The sequence below is a fragment of the Eucyclogobius newberryi genome, unplaced genomic scaffold (assembly GCF_026437365.1).
Source record: "Eucyclogobius newberryi isolate DKJ021-1_F unplaced genomic scaffold, fEucNew1.0.hap1 SCAF_157, whole genome shotgun sequence".
Taxonomy (NCBI): Eukaryota; Metazoa; Chordata; class Actinopteri; order Gobiiformes; family Gobiidae; genus Eucyclogobius; species Eucyclogobius newberryi.
The window spans coordinates 115,285-133,779 of NW_027315787.1; the positions used below are offsets into that span (position 1 = coordinate 115,285).

At 39.1% G+C, this 18,495-nt stretch overlaps 1 protein-coding gene across 1 annotated transcript in view; it reads left to right on the forward strand.

The window, feature by feature from the left end:
• Nucleotides 1-18,495, forward strand: part of iars1 (isoleucyl-tRNA synthetase 1) — a 74,972-nt gene that overhangs the window by 2,892 nt on the left and 53,585 nt on the right. The window contains 11 exon segments of the mRNA XM_072447068.1: nucleotides 5,808-5,844; nucleotides 5,846-5,965; nucleotides 6,056-6,175; nucleotides 6,255-6,312; nucleotides 6,315-6,336; nucleotides 6,712-6,829; nucleotides 7,702-7,849; nucleotides 12,239-12,326; nucleotides 15,412-15,472; nucleotides 15,598-15,693; nucleotides 18,059-18,181. Coding sequence (XP_072303169.1) covers nucleotides 5,808-5,844; nucleotides 5,846-5,965; nucleotides 6,056-6,175; nucleotides 6,255-6,312; nucleotides 6,315-6,336; nucleotides 6,712-6,829; nucleotides 7,702-7,849; nucleotides 12,239-12,326; nucleotides 15,412-15,472; nucleotides 15,598-15,693; nucleotides 18,059-18,181 — 991 coding nt within the window.

Here is an 18,495-nt window from a genome sequence, read left to right on the forward strand (position 1 = left end):
TCTTCCTTTGAAAATGAAAACAAGCTGAGTTAGCCATTTTGTTTACGTCAAACTTTGACGAACTCCTCCTAGGGCGTTTTGCCCACCGACTTCAAAATCGGCGTACGTCCTCTGGACAAGTGGGGCATCTAAAGTTATTCAATTTTTTGAGATACCTTTTACGGTCTGTGTGCGGCGCAGCCGCAAAGTTGGACAACTTATTTTGGAATATTGCAGGTCTAAAAATTGCTCCCATTTGATCAAAACCAGTCCGATTAGGACCAAATTTGAATCAGTTGTTAAACTTTCTAGTTTGGACCAGTTTAGGCTGACAAAATTGAAATGGCCGCGATAGCGCCCCCTACAGAGTGACCTTTAAATTAACATTGAAGGTCAAAAATTAGTTTTACCAAAATTGTCTAAACTTTACCCAAAATTCTATTTTGCCGTCCCGATCACAAAAGCCAATCACAAAAATGCCTAAATTTTTACGCCGTAGTCGTAGCGATGACAGAAACCTCCCATGTTATCCCTATGGGAAAACCACAAAATCTCTCAAATTACCACATTTTTATGTTTTACACTTTAACGAAGTCCTCCTAGTGCGTTTTGCCCACCAACCTCAAAATCGGTGTACGTCCTCTAGACAAGTGGTGTATCTAAAGTTATCCAAATTTTAAGGATAACTTTTACGGTCTTTGTGCGACGGAGCCGCAAACGTTTCCCAGAATTCTGACTATTTGGCCTTCAGAGTGGCCTATAAACAATAGAGTTTTTCCAAATGACATGATATTTTGAACAAAATTCTAATTTGCCATCCTGATCATAAAAGTATGAGAGCCAAAGTCATATTTTGTACGGCGTAACCGTAGCGATGACAGAAACATCCCATGTTATCCTTATGGGAAAATCGTAGAATCGCTCAAATCACCACATTTTTACGCTTCACACTTTAACAAACTCCTCCTAGGGCGATTGTCCGATCAAGTTCATATTTGGAGAATATCATCTACACAAGCGGGGCATCAAAACTTACCCATATTTTGATTCTAAGTGCTACGGTCTCTGTGTGGCGGACCCGCAAATATATGTCAGAAATGGGAAAACAGCGAAATCTCTAAAATCACCACATTTTTACGCTTCACACTTTAACGAACTCCTCCTAGGCCGATTGCCCGATCAAGCTCATATTTGGGGAAAATCATCTACACAAGCGGGCCATCAAAACTTATCCATATTTTGATTCTAAGTGCTACGGTCTCTGTGTGGCGGACCCGCAAATATATGTCAGAAATGGGAAAACAGCGAAATCTCCAAAATGACCACATTTTCACGCTTCACACTTTCACCAACTCCTCCTAGGCCGATTGCCCGATCAAGCTCATATTTGGGGAAATCATCTACACAAATGGGGCATCAAAAGTTATCCATATTTTGATTTTAAGTGCTACGGTCTCTGTGCCGTGGAGCTGCAAATATACTGTCACAAATGGGAAAAACGCCAAATCCTTGAAATGTTCACATTTACGCTTCACACTTTAACAAACTCCTCCGTGGGCAATAGCTCGATCAAGCTTTACTTTGGGAAAAATCATCTACACAAGCGGGGCATCAAAAGTTATCCATATTTTTATTCCAAGTGCTACGGTCTCTGTGCGGCGGCGCAGCAAATTTGACTGACACTTGTGTTCATTTGCACTGGATTGGCCATGTCCAATGTGTCGCCGTCTGTCAAGTTCTTTTTTTATTCAACACACAATAAGGGCGCCATCTTTATCAAGTCGAAAGCGCAGAGTCGGAAGGCCGGCGGCCCGCGAGGGCCGTTGGATGCCGCTTGCGGCTTTAATTTTTCTTGTTCTTCTGCTTTTTGATCTCTAATTTGACCCCCTGAACATGCTCAAAAACTCACCAAACTTTGCCCAAAATTCAGAATCGGCGAAAAATTTGATTTTTTCTGGGCCATTTTTTTTTTCGTTAAAAAATGGCGCGACAGCGCCACCGACAAAAGTCAAAATACATTGCGCCTATGGGAGACGCCCCGAGGTCAACTTTGGCGTAAAGCTACGAAATTCGGGACACGCATTCCTCTCGTGAGGACGAACAAAAAAAATCATTGTGGCCACGCCCCCAGACTTACCCTATGGCCGCCATCTTCCTTTGAAAATGAAAATACGCTGTGTTAGTCATTTTGTTCACGTCAAACTTTGACGAACTCCTCCTAGGGCGTTTTGCCCACCGACTTCAAAATCGGCGTACGTCCTCTGGACAAGTGGGGCATCTAAAGTTATTCAATTTTTTGAGATACCTTTAACGGTCTGTGTGCGGCGCAGCCGCAAAGTTGGACAACTTATTTTGGAATATTGCAGATCTAAAAATTGCTCCCATTTGATCAAAACCAGTCCGATTAGGACCAAATTTGAATCAGTTGTTAAACTTTCTAGTTTGGACCAGTTTAGGCTGACAAAATTGAAATGGCCGCGATAGCGCCCCCTACAGAGTGACCTTTAAATTAACATTGAAGGTCAAAAATTAGTTTTACCAAAATTGTCTAAACTTTACCCAAAATTCTATTTTGCCGTCCCGATCACAAAAGCCAATCACAAAAATGCCTACATTTTTACGGCGTAGTCGTAGCGATGACAGAAACCTCCCATGTTATCCCTATGGGAAAACCGCAAAATCTCTCAAATTACCACATTTTTATGTTTTACACTTCAACGAACTCCTCCTAGTGCGTTTTGCCCACCAACCTCAAAATCGGTGTACGTCCTCTAGACAAGTGGTGCATCTAAAGTTATCCAAATTTTAAGGATAACTTTTACGGTCTCTGTGCGACGGAGCCGCAAACGTTTCCCAGAATTCTGACTATTTGGCCTTCAGAGTGGCCTATAAACAATAGAGTTTTTCCAAATGACATGACATTTTGCACTAAATTCTAATTTGCCATCCTGATCATACAAGTATGAGAGCCAAAGTCATATTTTGTACGGCGTAACCGTAGCGTTGACAGAAACATCCCATGTTATCCTTATGGGAAAATCGTAGAATCGCTCAAATCACCACATTTTTACACTTCACACTTTAACAAACTCCTCCTAGGGCGATTGTCCGATCAAGCTCATATTTGGGGAAAATCATCTACACAAGCGGGCCATCAAAACTTATCCATATTTTGATTCTAAGTGCTACGGTCTCTGTGTGGCGGACCCGCAAATATATGTCAGAAATGGGAAAACAGCGAAATCTCCAAAATGACCACATTTTCACGCTTCACACTTTCACCAACTCCTCCTAGGCCGATTGCCCGATCAAGCTCATATTTGGGGAAATCATCTACACAAATGGGGCATCAAAAGTTATCCATATTTTGATTTTAAGTGCTACGGTCTCTGTGCCGTGGAGCTGCAAATATACTGTCACAAATGGGAAAAACGCCAAATCCTTGAAATGTTCACATTTATGCTTCACACTTTAATGAACTCCTCTGTGGGCAATAGCTCGATCAAGCTCATATTTGGGAAAAATAATCTACACAAGCGGAGCATCAAAAGTTATCCATATTTTTATTCCAAGTGTCACGGTCTCTGTGCGCTGGAGCTGCACATTTGACCGACATTTGTGTTCATTTGCACTGGTTAAGCACAGCATTGTACATGTCCAATGTGTCGCTGTCTTAGTTCTTAGACAATTGCGTTAGCGCCATCTCTGTAAAATGCAGAGAGCAGAGTCGGAAGGCCGGCGGCCCGCGAGGGCCGTTGGATGCCGCTTGCGGCTTTAATTCTTCTTCTTGTTCCTCTTGTTCTTCTTGTTAGGCCCGAGCGCCACAAGCTGGCGAGAGGCCTATTAATCTCGTAAGGCCGTGCGAAGCACGGCTGCGAAAGTGCCCACTTCCAAACACTCACTAACGCACTCCTTCACTCATGCACGCCCCGTGCATACTAATTAGTAGTAGGAAAATGGAACATTACCGTTGTAAACGGGCGAAGCCCGTGCAAAAGTGCGCACTAAACGAGCACTTTACATTGAGATGACGACCGCTTCGCGGTCGTCATCCCCATATAAAGCACTCATTTGCGCTAAGTAGCTCACGAATACGTTCCCCATCTCTTGCATGTTCCGTGCATATAAGCATGTAATGCAAAAATTGAACATTATTACTGTTTAGAGGGCCAAAAACACAAAGTGGGCGGAGCCCACTCAAAATTAACGAAAGTACCCGTCAGTGACCAGGACCCACACCATGAGGTAGAAAATGTATAGTTTATGATATTTGAAAAATGGGAAACATTGTTTCTTCTTCTTCTTCTTCTTCTTCTTCTTCTTCTTCTTCTTCTTCTTCTTCTTCTTCTTCTTCTTCTTCTTCTTCTTCTTCTTCTTCTTCTTCTTCTTCTCTTCTTCTTCTTCTTCTTCTTCTTCTTCTTCTTCTTCTTCTTCTTCTTCTTCTTCTTCTTCTTCTTCTTCTTCTTCTTCTTCTTCTTCTTCTTCTCTTCTTCTTCTTCTTCTTCTTCTTCTTCTTCTTCTTCTTCTTCTTCTTCTTCTTCTTCTTCTTCTTCTTCTTCTCTTCTTCTTCTTCTTCTTCTTCTTCTTCTTCTTCTTCTTCTTCTTCTTCTTCTTCTTCTTCTTCTTCTTCTTCTTCTTCTTCTTCTTCTTCTTCTTCTTCTTCTTCTTCTTCTTCTTCTTCTTCTTCTTCTCTTCTTCTTCTTCTTCTTCTTCTTCTTCTTCTTCTTCTTCTTCTTCTTCTTCTTCTTCTTCTTCTTCTTCTTCTTCTTCTTCTTCTTCTTCTTCTTCTTCTTCTTCTTCTTCTTCTTCTTCTTCTTCTTCTTCTTCTTCTTCTTCTTCTTCTTCTTCTTCTTCTTCTTCTTCTTCTTCTTCTTCTTCTTCTTCTCTTCTTCTTCTTCTTCTTCTTCTTCTTCTTCTTCTTCTTCTTCTTCTTCTTCTTCTTCTTCTTCTTCTTCTTCTTCTTCTTCTTCTTCTTCTTCTTCTTCTTCTTCTTCTTCTTCTTCTTCTTCTTCTTCTTCTTCTTCTTCTTCTTCTTCTTCTTCTTCTTCTTCTTCTTCTCTTCTTCTTCTTCTTCTTCTTCTTCTTCTTCTTCTTCTTCTTCTTCTTCTTCTTCTTCTTCTTCTTCTTCTTCTCTTCTTCTTCTTCTTCTTCTTCTTCTTCTTCTTCTTCTTCTTCTTCTTCTTCTTCTCTTCTTCTTCTTCTTCTTCTTCTCTTCTTCTTCTTCTTCTTCTTCTTCTTCTTCTTCTTCTTCTTCTTCTTCTTCTTCTTCTTCTTCTTCCTTCTTCTTCTTCTTCTTCTTCTTCTTCTTCTTCTTCTTCTTCTTCTTCTTCTTCTTCTTCTTCTTCTTCTTCTTCTTCTTCTTCTTCTTCTTCTTCTTCTTCTTCTTCTTCTTCTTCTTCTTCTTCTTCTTCTTCTTCTTCTTCTTCTTCTTCTTCTTCTTCTTCTTCTTCTTCTTCTTCTTCTTCTTCTTCTTCTTCTTCTTCTTCTTCTTCTTCTTCTTCTTCTTCTTCTTCTTCTTCTTCTTCTTCTTCTTCTTCTTCTTCTTCTTCTTCTTCTTCTTCTTCTTCTTCTTCTTCTTCTTCTTCTTCTTCTTCTTCTTCCTTCTTCTTCTTCTTCTTCTTCTTCTTCTTCTTCTTCTTCTTCTTCTTCTTCTTCTTCTTCTTCTTCTTCTTCTTCTTCTTCTTCTTCTTCTTCTTCTTCTTCTTCTTCTTCTTCTTCTTCTTCTTCTTCTTCTTCTTCTTCTCTTCTTCTTCTTCTTCTTTAATACATTGGCTTATAAATGCAAAGTAATCTGTTCTACTTGCAATGACCCATCATGTTGTTGCCAGATACACTTTTTATGATGGACCTCCGTTTGCGACGGGTCCTGCCTCACTATGGACACATTTTGGCTGGAACCATCAAAGACATCGTGACAAGGTTCGCTCATCAAAGTGGCTTCTACGTGGACCGTCGCTTCGGCTGGGACTGTCACGGCCTGCCAGTGGTAAATACAAGCTTTAGAAATGCGACGTTTAGACAAAACATGACTCATGCTATCAAATTGTGCTGCTCTAATCTTGTGTTGTCTCATCAGGAATATGAGATTGACAAGACTCTGGGGATCAAAGGGCCGGAAGATGTGGCCAAAATGGGGATCGCAGAATACAACAAACAGTGCCGAAACATCGTCATGAGATACTCCACTGAATGGGAGGTAAGTGATCCATCTGTGTTAATTTATATAGTTTTTGGTCTTTTATTTTCACAATGATATGCCTGTGTTTTATTTTGAGGTGTCTGTGAAACGCATGGGCAGATGGATCGACTTCAAGAATGACTACAAGACCCTTTATCCTGGTTCATGGAGACCGTTTGGTAATCTTAGAAGTTTTAAGTGTATTAAGCTTTTTGTTTGTTTTTGAGTTGCCAGTTTTGTTTAGAATGAATGTCCTTAATTATGTGCAGAGTCAAGATCATTTTAGACAATTGCATTAATATCCTTGTTATTACTATGTCTATACCCATCAATAAGTAATATCCATGTTAAATTGTATGGCTTTTTCTCCAATATAACTTAATAATGACAACAATAATCAAATTCATTCCATTAGTCCTTTTTTGCATTACTGATGATTAGTTGAAATGAGTTTCATTCTACATCTTATCTGACTTTTATTTATTTATTTTTTAAACTATTCTATTCATTTTTCTAACTTTTCTATCAATTTAATGTCATTTTTTTGGTTCCAGGTGGGTGTTCAAGCAGCTGTATGACAAGGGTCTGGTTTATCGAGGCGTCAAAGTCATGCCCTTCTCCACGGCCTGCAACACGCCTCTGTCCAACTTTGAGTCCCATCAGAACTATAAGGTAATCAAAATACAAACACAAAAACAGTTTAGCTCCCATTGTCGGTGAACAAAATGCAGAATCTATAGTTTTGCCTTGTGATATGGTGCAATATAAAACAATGAATAATGATGATAATGATAAAATGTAATTAATATGATGAAATAAAGGCATGCATAAAAATGGACTTTGACAGAACATAAATACAAACGTGTACAGTATGGACAGAACAACGGTGTGAAACTGTCAAATAGATGACTTATTATACATTTTAAGTATGAACATGCTACTAGTTTTGCATATTTTAAAGTAATGAGTGATTTATAATTTCTTATGAAGGGATTTTAATGTTTAGTGATTATTATGAGAAGAAACCTCATGATTTAACGATTATTCTCGATTGATACTGACCAAGAAATTCAACCGTGAAATGTCTTATTACTGTTTATCATTCAGAAAGTTTTATTTTCATAAAGCTGGTCGCACACTAGAAACATGTCATATAAAGGAAAGTTCATCTGATATTTACAGATGGTTTACGTTTTGGGAATATGTAGATTCATTGAAATGACTTAATTTTGCTTCTAAAATGATCATGATGATTCATTTTTTGTGTGTTGAACCAAATAGTCATCCGTACGAGTGCATTGCGATATCTCATTTTTGTTTGTCAGTTTGACATTAGATAAAGAACTCAGTTGATTTAACTGGTTTTGTTAGAAATGGTATCACATATCTGAAAAATGCAATTGCATTATTTTATCTTGCAGTATTATCCATATGTTTCTGATGTAGTCTATTCCTGCTTGCATCTGCTTTTCTTGCCCAAATGTTATGTCTGATGTAGTAAATTACACACTGGTTTCAATTGTCGCCTTTCCTTTGATGTTCAGGATGTGCAGGATCCCTCTGTGATAGTGAACTTCCCTCTCCTGGAGAATGAGGCCGTTTCTCTGATCGCCTGGACCACCACTCCATGGACCCTCCCCAGTAATCTGGCTCTCTGCGTCAACCCAGAGTTTATTTACGTCAAGGTCAAAGGTGAGAAACATGGTTTAAAAAAAAAAAAAAATAAATACAAAAATTCATTTCAAACATTTCCTCAGGGCTACGGAGGTTAACATCAAATTATAGTGTCATGGTTACTGACGACAAAACAAACTACAGTGAAATCAATTGATTACCCCTCTAGATTGTGACCAACTTTATACATACACAAGCCTCCAAATAACGGGTCGGACACAGTCAATGACCGACACAAAAATCAGTTTTGACCGACTCAAAAATCAAGTCCCCGGACATACTGATCGACGCTAATTTTTCGGCGTAATATATTTTGAATTGGCAAAAACAGCGCGGTGAACAAACCCAAAGCGATTCCTATGCACAAACTGGGCGTGCTACACCACAGTCCACGATTATTGTTGTAGTTGTACAGCGGCGGAAGACAGCGGAGCGCATGTGAGTGCTGAGAAAATCATGGCAGATAAACACGCTGCCGCTGTCAAACACAAACCAAAACCAGCGATTGCAAGGCCACTCAATACAATCACTGTCAAGAAATGGATTGATGATGATCTTGCTAAGTTTTGTGCCCGTGACTGGCTAGAGCAGTCCTTCTCAAATAGTGGGGCAACACGTCGGGAGCGTTTGAGCATCGGACGCTTTGGACGCTCCACCATAGGGAAAGAGGGAGGGAAAGAGAGAAGAGGTAGTTCCAGAGTGTAATCTTACCTGTAAATGCTTTTTTCATTCTTCACAAATCTTTTTGTTGTAAGGAAAGTTTCAAGCCCCTCCCCCGAGCGTTACCATAATGCTTAAAGGCGCAATGGACGATTTTTCGGCGATTTGAGAACGCAGGCGGAAGTGCGCATGCGCACTCCCCCGTGCGGACTGATACAACACACACGTGCGTTGGTTTATTAGCGCAACGGCTCGCATCGCATCTCTCGTCTCCCGTAGATTTCATCTTCTTCTGAGTCAGCTCGAACTGTCTTTCTCCGTCTTCATTTTGTCCCATACACTGAGGGAACTATATTATGATAGATCAATGCGCTTAAACACGCGGAAACGTGGGGACGAGCTACACGCGGCTGCAGGTGAGCGGTAGGTGCGTTTTATGATTGATACGTGGCAGGACTATTCGGCAGTCCACGCCACGAGGAAATAAGACTAAGATTTGGGCAAAAAAAATCGTCCGTTTAACCTTTAAAAGAGCTACAATGAGGGGCCAATAAGCATACTTTTATATTATTTAATATATGCTGTATTAAAGAGTAGGGAAGTTAATTGTTTAAAAAAAAAACTATATAAATGTTTCCTTACTTTTTTTTGATAATTGTGAATAATCGTAAAATCGTGATATTTCTTCTCATGATAATCGTGACTAAAATTAATATTGTGACTTATATCCCTAATAACGAAACAAACAAAAGTCACCCAAAAGCTAATAAAACGAGGAAATATGAGGAAGTGTAAGTAGCACTTGGCTTCACTGTGACTCAGGTGGAGACGAGGAAAGACCGGTGTGTCTACTGTGTGTTCAAATGTTGGCAGCGACAGCATGAAGCCAAATGAACACATCAATAAAACACTTGTGACCGATTCAGAACACAAAATAATTATTTCAAGGCTTGCATACAAACTACTTCATACGGTATTTAAGTTCACGTTTTTGGAGTTTATATTCAATCACAAAGAGTTCTTTATGTTTCTAAAATGGTCACGTTTTAAAATTTGTTTTGTTTACAATTATATATTGTGACCTTAATAAACATGGTAAATAAATTTGATGAACAATCCTGACATCCTCACTCAGGGAATCTAGTATTAAGTATTTGTGAAGACTGAAGTTACAGCTGAAAGAGATAAAATTAATGTACCTAGTGCAGCAAGTCAAAATGTAATCTGGAACAACTAGTTTGATGGGCACACCTACATTTATAGGCTAACGTGATTTATTTTATTAATCGAGACCTTTTTTTCAAGGGTGACTCGGCACAAAGGGAAAGACTGCACACAAATCACAAAAACATACAAATAAGAGACATATATCACGTATAAGTCACATATAAGTCGTCCAAAGTATAAGTATAAGTGGCACCCCAGCCAAACCTATGAAAAAAGGTGCTACATTAATACGGGTACATTAATTTGAATTATTGATTTAGTTTACTTTATTTGCCATTTGTTGTCCAAATACCACACTGGAAAAACATGTGCAACAAGCTCAGCGTTCACAGCAAAACACCAACCACAGCCACACAAAAAAACAATGAACCAAGCCACAAAACACTAAAATAACCACTTAACTCTACTGCACACTAGAGGATTTTTGGCTCGATCTGCCTCTCCGTGAGTTCAAGAAGGCACGGCCCGAGCAGCGTTTCCTGTGAGTGATTATTTGTGGTGGCACTACTCATGTCTTTGGGGTCAGTGTGATTCTGTGAGGACTATTTATCGTGTCGCCAACCTCAGATTGTGAGGTTCCAACAACTTTACCGCAGCCTATCAGAGCAGCTGGAAAAGCGCCAGGCTCGGTTGCCTAGTGACAACTCTTAAACCTTGTGCAAACTTTTTCATTATTCATTGCTGCTGTAACAGGCTCCTTACCTCCACTGAATCTAGAGCACCCCTGTGTCCTTTTTAAGGCGGCTCACGCTCGGCCCGTGTCGTCGTGTATTTATTTTATTTACATTCTTCACTTGTAACAAATCTTTCCTGAAATCTGCAAGTGTGTGATGTGGCCGTGCTTCATGTGTGACAAATAATCGTTGCAAAATGTCCAAAATGTCTGTCAAACCTCGTGTCCCGTCTTGAAGTCACAGATGATTTTAAAGTCCTCTAGAGTGCAGCCGGCTTTAGACTCTGAATGAAAGAAAGATCAAAAGTGGCCAAAAAACATAATGTAAATAGTTAAAGTGCTGGATCGAGTTCTATATTCTCATCCTGAAACCCATGGATATCAAATGTCTACATACTGTAAATCTTCAAGGTTGCCTTCAAATTTCACCTGTAAAATGTAGATGAATGACATTTAAGCTAAAACAAGCAGTATATTATTAGCTTTACACAAACCTATCATTTTGTAATACTTAATCCTGCCTGACCTTGGATCTGTAAAATGCTATTATTTTGTCTCCGCAATTCCCATGTTGTGTCTTTAAGTACCCGTGAACTTTTCTAATGAGGTCATTTTAAAAAGTCCGTCCTTGTTCAGCCCCTGGAGACGGCTCTGGTGTTTTGGTGTTGCCCTCCCGCTGTATTCTTTTAGTCCCCCTTGTGAAAAACTGGTGGGATTTGTGAGAATGACCTAGATTTCATCCCAGTTAATCACTTCCCCGTTGGCTCCTGCAGGGTGCACTGTTGAAGCGCGTCTTGTCTTAAAGCTGGTGCTGCACTGGAGGCCTCCTCAGAATACTAATGATTTTTTTTCTATTTGTGCTCTCTCTCTCTCTCTCTCTCTCTCTCTCTCGCCCTCTTTATGATCCTCACTGGCTCTGAATCTATTGGTTATTCTGCTAAATGTCCCTTTTGGCTTCCCGTAGTTTGACACGCACCGGTTTCTGTCCTTGGGAACGCCAGCGGCCTTATTTGCTCGTCTCTTGTGTGTCTGATTTTGCGCTTTGTACACAAATCAGGTCGAGAGGAGTCGGCAAGTACGAGTGTCGTTTTCGTTGAGGCTCACTTGAGCTGCTCCAAGCTTGTCGTTACAAGCTAAATAGTTTGACATTCAAAAACATGGCTCCAAAAGTAGGAATGAAAGAAAATGAAATCAAATGCTATAAAAAGGACCTGGCATCAGTTTATGATTGACAAACAATAGATTGATAAATGGATACAATTAGAAGGCGTTGAAATTACTTCATAAAACGGATATAAATTATTGTTTCAAGAATTAATGAATGAATGCAAAGTGTAGAATTCTTTACCACACCAACTTTTATTTGCAAAGCAGTTGGTCAAAGTATCAAGTACTCAAGTCAGAATAAATTCAAGGTGACTCCACTCTTTTTAGCTTTATTATACATTTAATATAGTTTGATTTGTTATGTTTTTTCGTGATAAATGTGCTTATTTTATGAAAACACATGTCGCGTTCCTGTATTGTTCCTTGCACTTGATGGCCACGCCCCGTCACGTCTAGGCGGGATTCTGATTTAGAGGCGTTCAGTCATAATCCCACAGATGGTAGTTTCGCACTATTGGCTCCTCAACCAAGCACATTCACCAAATGTCTGAACCTGCGGTTCCTCTCATACTGGGCAGGATTACTATTGCAACAACACATCAGTAGGGTAAAACTAACCTGTCTCACGACGGTCTAAACCCAGCTCACATTCCCTATTAGTGGGTATTCATGTGACCCATAATGGAAAAAGCGGTAGAAAATGAATGAATAACTCAGTCTATTGATTTTCTTTTCCTCAGATAATGCCAATGACAAGACGTACATCATGATGGAGGCAAGGCTCAGTGCTCTGTTTAAGGCAGAGAGCGAGTTCACACTCCTGGACAAGTGAGTTCACAAGACTGCTCTTAATACAATGCAAGGCTGAACAATTTTCCCAAATGCAATGACTGGAATTTTTTTGTTTGTTTTCTCCCATGTTAAGGCCAAAATTAGTCTGGATTATGCTTGGTTTTGTCTCCCTAGTTTTCATTTCAACACAGTTTGTCTAATAATTTATAGCAGGAAATGTTTGCTTTAATATAACGGTCGATATTGCGGCCCTTATCACAATATTGTCCATTACTGTGCAGCTCTTCAAACTGAGATTTCAATTGTAATGCAATTTGCAGCCCTAATAAAATGGAATACATTACATATGCTGACCACTGGGGACTGTAGTGAACACAGAGCTGTACATAAGCTGACCACTTGGGTCAGTAGTGAACACAGAACTGTACATGTGCTGACCACCTGGGGCAGTAGTGAACACAGAGCTGTACGTGAGCTGACCACTTGGGGCAATAGTGAACACAGAGCTGTACATGTGCTGACCACTGGGGGCAGTAGTGAACACAGAGCAGTACATGTGCTGACCACTGGGGGCAGTAGTGAACACAGAGCTGTACATGTGCTGACCACTGGGGGCAGTAGTGAACACAGAGCAGTACATGTGCCGACCACTGGGGGCAGTAGTGAACACAGAGCTGTACATGAGCTGACCACTGGGGGCAGTAGTGAAGACTGAACTGTACATAAGCTGACCACTTGGGTCAGTAGTGAACACAGAGCTGTACATGTGCTGACCACCTGGGGCAGTAGTGAACACAGCTGTTCTTGAGCTGACCACCTGGGGCAGTAGTGAACACAGAGCTGTACATGTGCTGACCACCTGGGGCAGTAGTGAACAGAGCTGTACATGTGCTGACCACTGGGGGCAGTAGTGAACACAGAGCTGTACATGTGCTGACCACTGGGGGCAGTAGTGAACACAGAGCTGTACATGTGCTGACCACTGGGGGCAGTGGTTAACACAGAGCTGACCATCTGGGTAAGTAGTAGACACAGAGCTGTACATGAGCTGACCACTGGGGGCAGAAGTGAAGGTGCCAAACAAATAAACACTTCTCACCTTGTTATTTTTGGCTCTTTTACAGCAAACCTGCCATGGGCGTCTCCATGCTTGTTTTTCTTAGTGCAGTTTTTCTTTCTTTTGGGCCGATTCTCTTAACTGACGCTTAGTGGCGCCTTCTGGTGGTCATTTACCAGAACACAGACCTGACCTAGAAATGGGTATAAATATAAATTAAGCTTTTTTTTAAAGCAAACTATTTTCTGCTTTGGTTCATTGCGTCAGAAGTTTGACAAAGACTGTTCTAAGTTCTTCTGCTATTCCGACATGATCAAGTCTTTTACTTCTTTCCTATCGGGACTAATTCCCCCGGCTTCTCGTCGCTCTGCTGCCTTCAGGATTCACTGTAACTACCACCGAGTCCTGAACATTTATTGTCTGTTAAAAAATGGGCCCATAGCTTCATTTTATTACCAGCCTCCGTCCCCCTGGGTTATAGTCCATCTTCCAGAGTTGGAGACGGATGAAGTAAGTTACTGTTGGGATTTTTAGCTAAGCCTTATTTTACCACACACAACAGAAGCAAATCACCTCGCCAATTTCCCAGCTCAGTGGACAATGCCAGAGCCTATGCCTAGTGCAAAAAAAAATGCTATAAAAATAAATTGTACAAAGGTGGCGGCAGTAGTGTCATCCATGTACTGTTTGTAAGCTCTGGAAAACTCTGGCTTGATTTCTGCCCATTCATCCTTGTATTGGAGAAATTGAGTGGCTTTCAATGCGAAGCTTGAAAAATGTTTTAATCTGTACAAATCTTTTCTAGTGCAAGGACACACACTCCATTTGCAGGGACACGGGCGTATTTATTAATATTTATTTGTTCTTACGACTAATTTGTGACCTGAATACCGGTAATCATACTTATCAAACCTAATCATTTTGAGACCCCAGTCAACTCCCAAATGCTTATGAGTATAAGCATTTGGGAGTTGACTGGGGTCTGTTTACAATGTGAATTCTGCTCTTATACATATATTGCAATATAATCCCAATATTTTTTAGAAAAAATTGCTATCGTTTCCTTTACTCCAAAATTGTGCAGCCAAAAGGACAAACATATACCATTTATCAAACATACTGACATTTTTAAATATGTTCAATTATAAATGCACAATTGGCAAAACGATCAATATATTCATTGTATTTATAAAAACATACTGGGAAAAAATATTTAAATTAAGTTTGTAATTATGGTAGCTCACTGTAAAGCATTGTCCATTTGATCTTGAATGTAAATCTCATACATTTTGTACTAGAGTCTGTACCTTGGCCACAGAGAATAATTAACACTGAATGTATGTTTGATTACCTTAAACTCTTATTGTTCAAGGCAAATCAAACATAAATGCAATGTTAATTATTTGACATATTCAGTGGACCCTCGCTGTGTGAAGGAGAGGTTTCACAGCTCTTTCCTTCTGCTGCTGTCAGACTCTACAACAAACACTGTTCCAGCCTCATAATCATGTGCAATACTGTGACATAATGTCAATCATCCCTGTGCAATATTTTCTGTCCACATAACAGCTGTAAATAAGAGTGTTATTTTGATAATTTAGATTTTTTTTAATAAGTTATCTGTTTTTTATGATTATACTTCTGTAGCTAAACTGTGTTGCAACTTTGGAATTTTCCCATTGTCGGACAAATAAAGCTTATCTTATCTTATATTCACTGAGTTGATGATTTAAAATGGGTTTATTTCATGTTGAGTTTGTGCAGGTCATCGTTTAAAAAAAGTGACATATTGTAGAACATCATGAGCGATTATCATTTGTATCACAATATTGGGGTAAAATTGTATCACAGGGCCCTGTGAATCCCAGTCCTACTCTGGTTACTCAGCATATTTCAAAATAATAATTCAAATATTCTGTTGTAGACAATATAACACCCACCTCCAGTCCTCCTGTGCATTCGATATTTTCATAGGATTAGTATTTTCTGTTCTATTTGATTTCATTGAATTAATTAATGCAATACCTACCCTAATTCCAAAATATCTCTCCTTTTTCTTTTTAGATTTCCTGGTAAGGTTCTGAAAGGAAAGAAGTACAAGCCTCTGTTCCCGTATTTTGCCACGGTCAGTTCCTGTTCTTATAATACTACGATCTTGTGTAAATTGCTCTCTATCCATTTGTTTGGTGTTATATGCATATGTTCATTTAATCTTTCTAATTCAACATTTCTCTATTTATTTTTTCTCAGTCTGTTGAGAAGGGAGCGTTCCAGATTGTGTTGGATAATTACGTGAAGGAGGAAGAGGGGACGGGAGTCGTCCACCAAGCGCCGTACTTTGGAGCTGTATGTGACAGTATTGCTTCTCTGTTTTACAACATTTTAAAGGGCCTCCTGTGCTTTCTTACATTAGCTTTTAGCCGTGGTGTATTCCTGTTTTATTTGGGCTTTAACTGTCACCAGAGCTCAAAACGCTCTCTCCGACTCAGTCATTCTGATCTTTTCAATGCTCAAGTTCTCTTCACTCCTCGCAGCTGTTATGTAGGATAAAGTCTAGCCTCTCAGATTAACTCCTTCAGATTGAGATCAAATGGAAATTTAATCGTCTTAATTTTGAGAACATTGTCTTGTTTGCATTTAGAAAATGGCTGATATTTAGCGCACTATTTTTTATTTTAAACAGATTAGTGAGTTCAAATAGAAAAGATAATGATAATGATGCAACAAAAATGCATTTATCTGAGCTATACAGTTTTATTAAAATAAGTGAAAACTAAATCATTTTTTAACATTACTACAACTTGAAACAAATGAATGGGCATTGCTTGTAGATTTGGAAAACATTGGTATCAGATGGGGGAAAAAGTCAATATTGAAGCAACACTATCCTTAATATAGATACAGAAAGCCTGTTACCATGAAGGACATTTTCCCTTTAGTTTTACTGCGAGTACATCTCAAGCACTAATGATTTGATAAGGACCACCAAAGCGAGCCGGTCAACAGGTTCTACAGTAGATTTGAACCTGGACAGGTTAATGCAATTCTAACTATAAAAATGTTAATGTACTCCTGTGATAAATGTGGACTCTGAGATGGAGCGGGTCATTAGTAATAGCTCTGATGTCCTTCTCAAGGGCACGTGTGGCTCTGAGGCTGAAGCCACTGCAGATACTATAAACACAACACACATGGGATTTACTTGTGCTCATGTTGCTTTAGCACTTACCACCCATTTGAACACCTCAACATTTTTGACAGTAATTGGGGCTGTGCAATTAGTCAATTGTTAATCCAATTGAGATCCAATCATCAATGAACAGCTTTGTGCTTTTAATCGATAGGTCCACAGTCAATGTTCGGACTAATTAATTTATTTTTAATCAAAATCTGTGTTGTTTATGAAAGCCATATTTATGTGTTTTTAATTTGGAAAAAAAAGACAACAAAAACATATTCAAATTGTGATAAATCTATATCCATTACAGCCATTTTGCTCAAACATTAAGTATTGGTATTTAACTAAATGGATTTCTGGCTAAAAAGCATTAATAAGTTCACCAGGGAAAATATATTTATTTTTAATGATCAATAATTCAACAATGTGAGGCTACACTGAGCTAATTTATGATTATTTTAGACTTGTAGTTTAAGACCAAATTTTCTCTTTGTGTTACTTGATTAGTAGATTTTTATTTTTTCTTAAGATCTGAAATGTTGAAAATGTTTTATTATAGTGCTGTGTATATATACAAATCTACATCTGTATATTTTACACATAATGATCCTAGTGGAAGGCTCCTTGACCTGTTTCAAGATCGAAAGCATAAATATGGGACTTGCATTTTTAAATTATGTTGCCAAAGGTATATTTTTCAAGATAAATAGATTTAATGTGCCCAACGATGAATCAATCCTGCTTTGGACTGCCCTAACCAGCTATAATCTGTTGGACAAACACATTGGGAGAAGATCTACAGTGAGAGGAAAGGCCCTGACCTGAGCCTCACAGATTTAATGTTGTCATGACGATCTGTGAAGTGACCCTGATGCCCATACGTCTTCGGTTTGACGCGACCGAATACATTTACACGGCTGGGATTTTCATGAGCTGCTGTGACATGCCACTGGAGCTACGGACAACGCCACCAAACAAGGCCTTCAAATGAGTATCAAGTGCCACAGGCTTTAAATCATCATGTATGACTATATGCTAATGTTAACTGTTTTCCATTGTAATGATTTGATTGTATCTCTTATTAGAAACTATTTAAATATGGCATTCCAAACATAAACTAGATAGACTTTTAAACATTGCTTCTTTACACAAAAAGATACATTTTATTCTTCCAAAGAATATAGTTGTATATTTTACTGACAGAGGATTGGGTGTGCACTTCTTTTAAAAAGCCCCAAGCTTATCATTGACTCTTTGAAACGATTGGATCTCGGTTAGATTAATTTCACAGCCCTAAAACCAATGAAAGTTATGTTTTTTATATTTATTTTAAAAATATTTGTTATACCAGACACATTTATAGGCCTAAAGGGCTTCTTGAGTAGAGGAGAAGGAAAAAGCTTTCTGCGAAGGGTAAACGCTGTCAATCATGAACAAGAACCAAAATGGTATTGTTTGAAATTCAGTCTTTTGAGGATTTAGACGTAAGATGAAGTATATTATAAATGGTGTTTTGCTGCATCTCTCCCACAGGACGATTACAGGGTTTGTATGGACTACAACATCATCCAGAGGGACCAGGCCCCAATCTGCCCCGTCGACGCCTCGGGCTGCTTCACTCCAGAGGTCACCGACTTTGCAGGGCAATATGTCAAAGTGAGTGACACGGCAAACACTTGATCCTGAAATAAGAGCAAATGGGGCCTTACGTTGAAGCGACAAAACTTGTGTTTTTCAGGAGTGATTTAAACATCAGAAAAGGTTTCTTTAGCATTTGTTGTTTCATACATGTGTGTACTAACAGCTCTTCAAGGTGTTATTGCTTTGCCTGGAATGGCATTAAACAAATCTATTTTGCAGATAAAACATTTTTAAAAATGCATTCTTGCTGTGAGAAGGGTTGTTTTGCCATAGAGATTGACAAGTTTCAAGAAACTTTTTTCTATTGGGAATGTTTTTGGAAATATCAG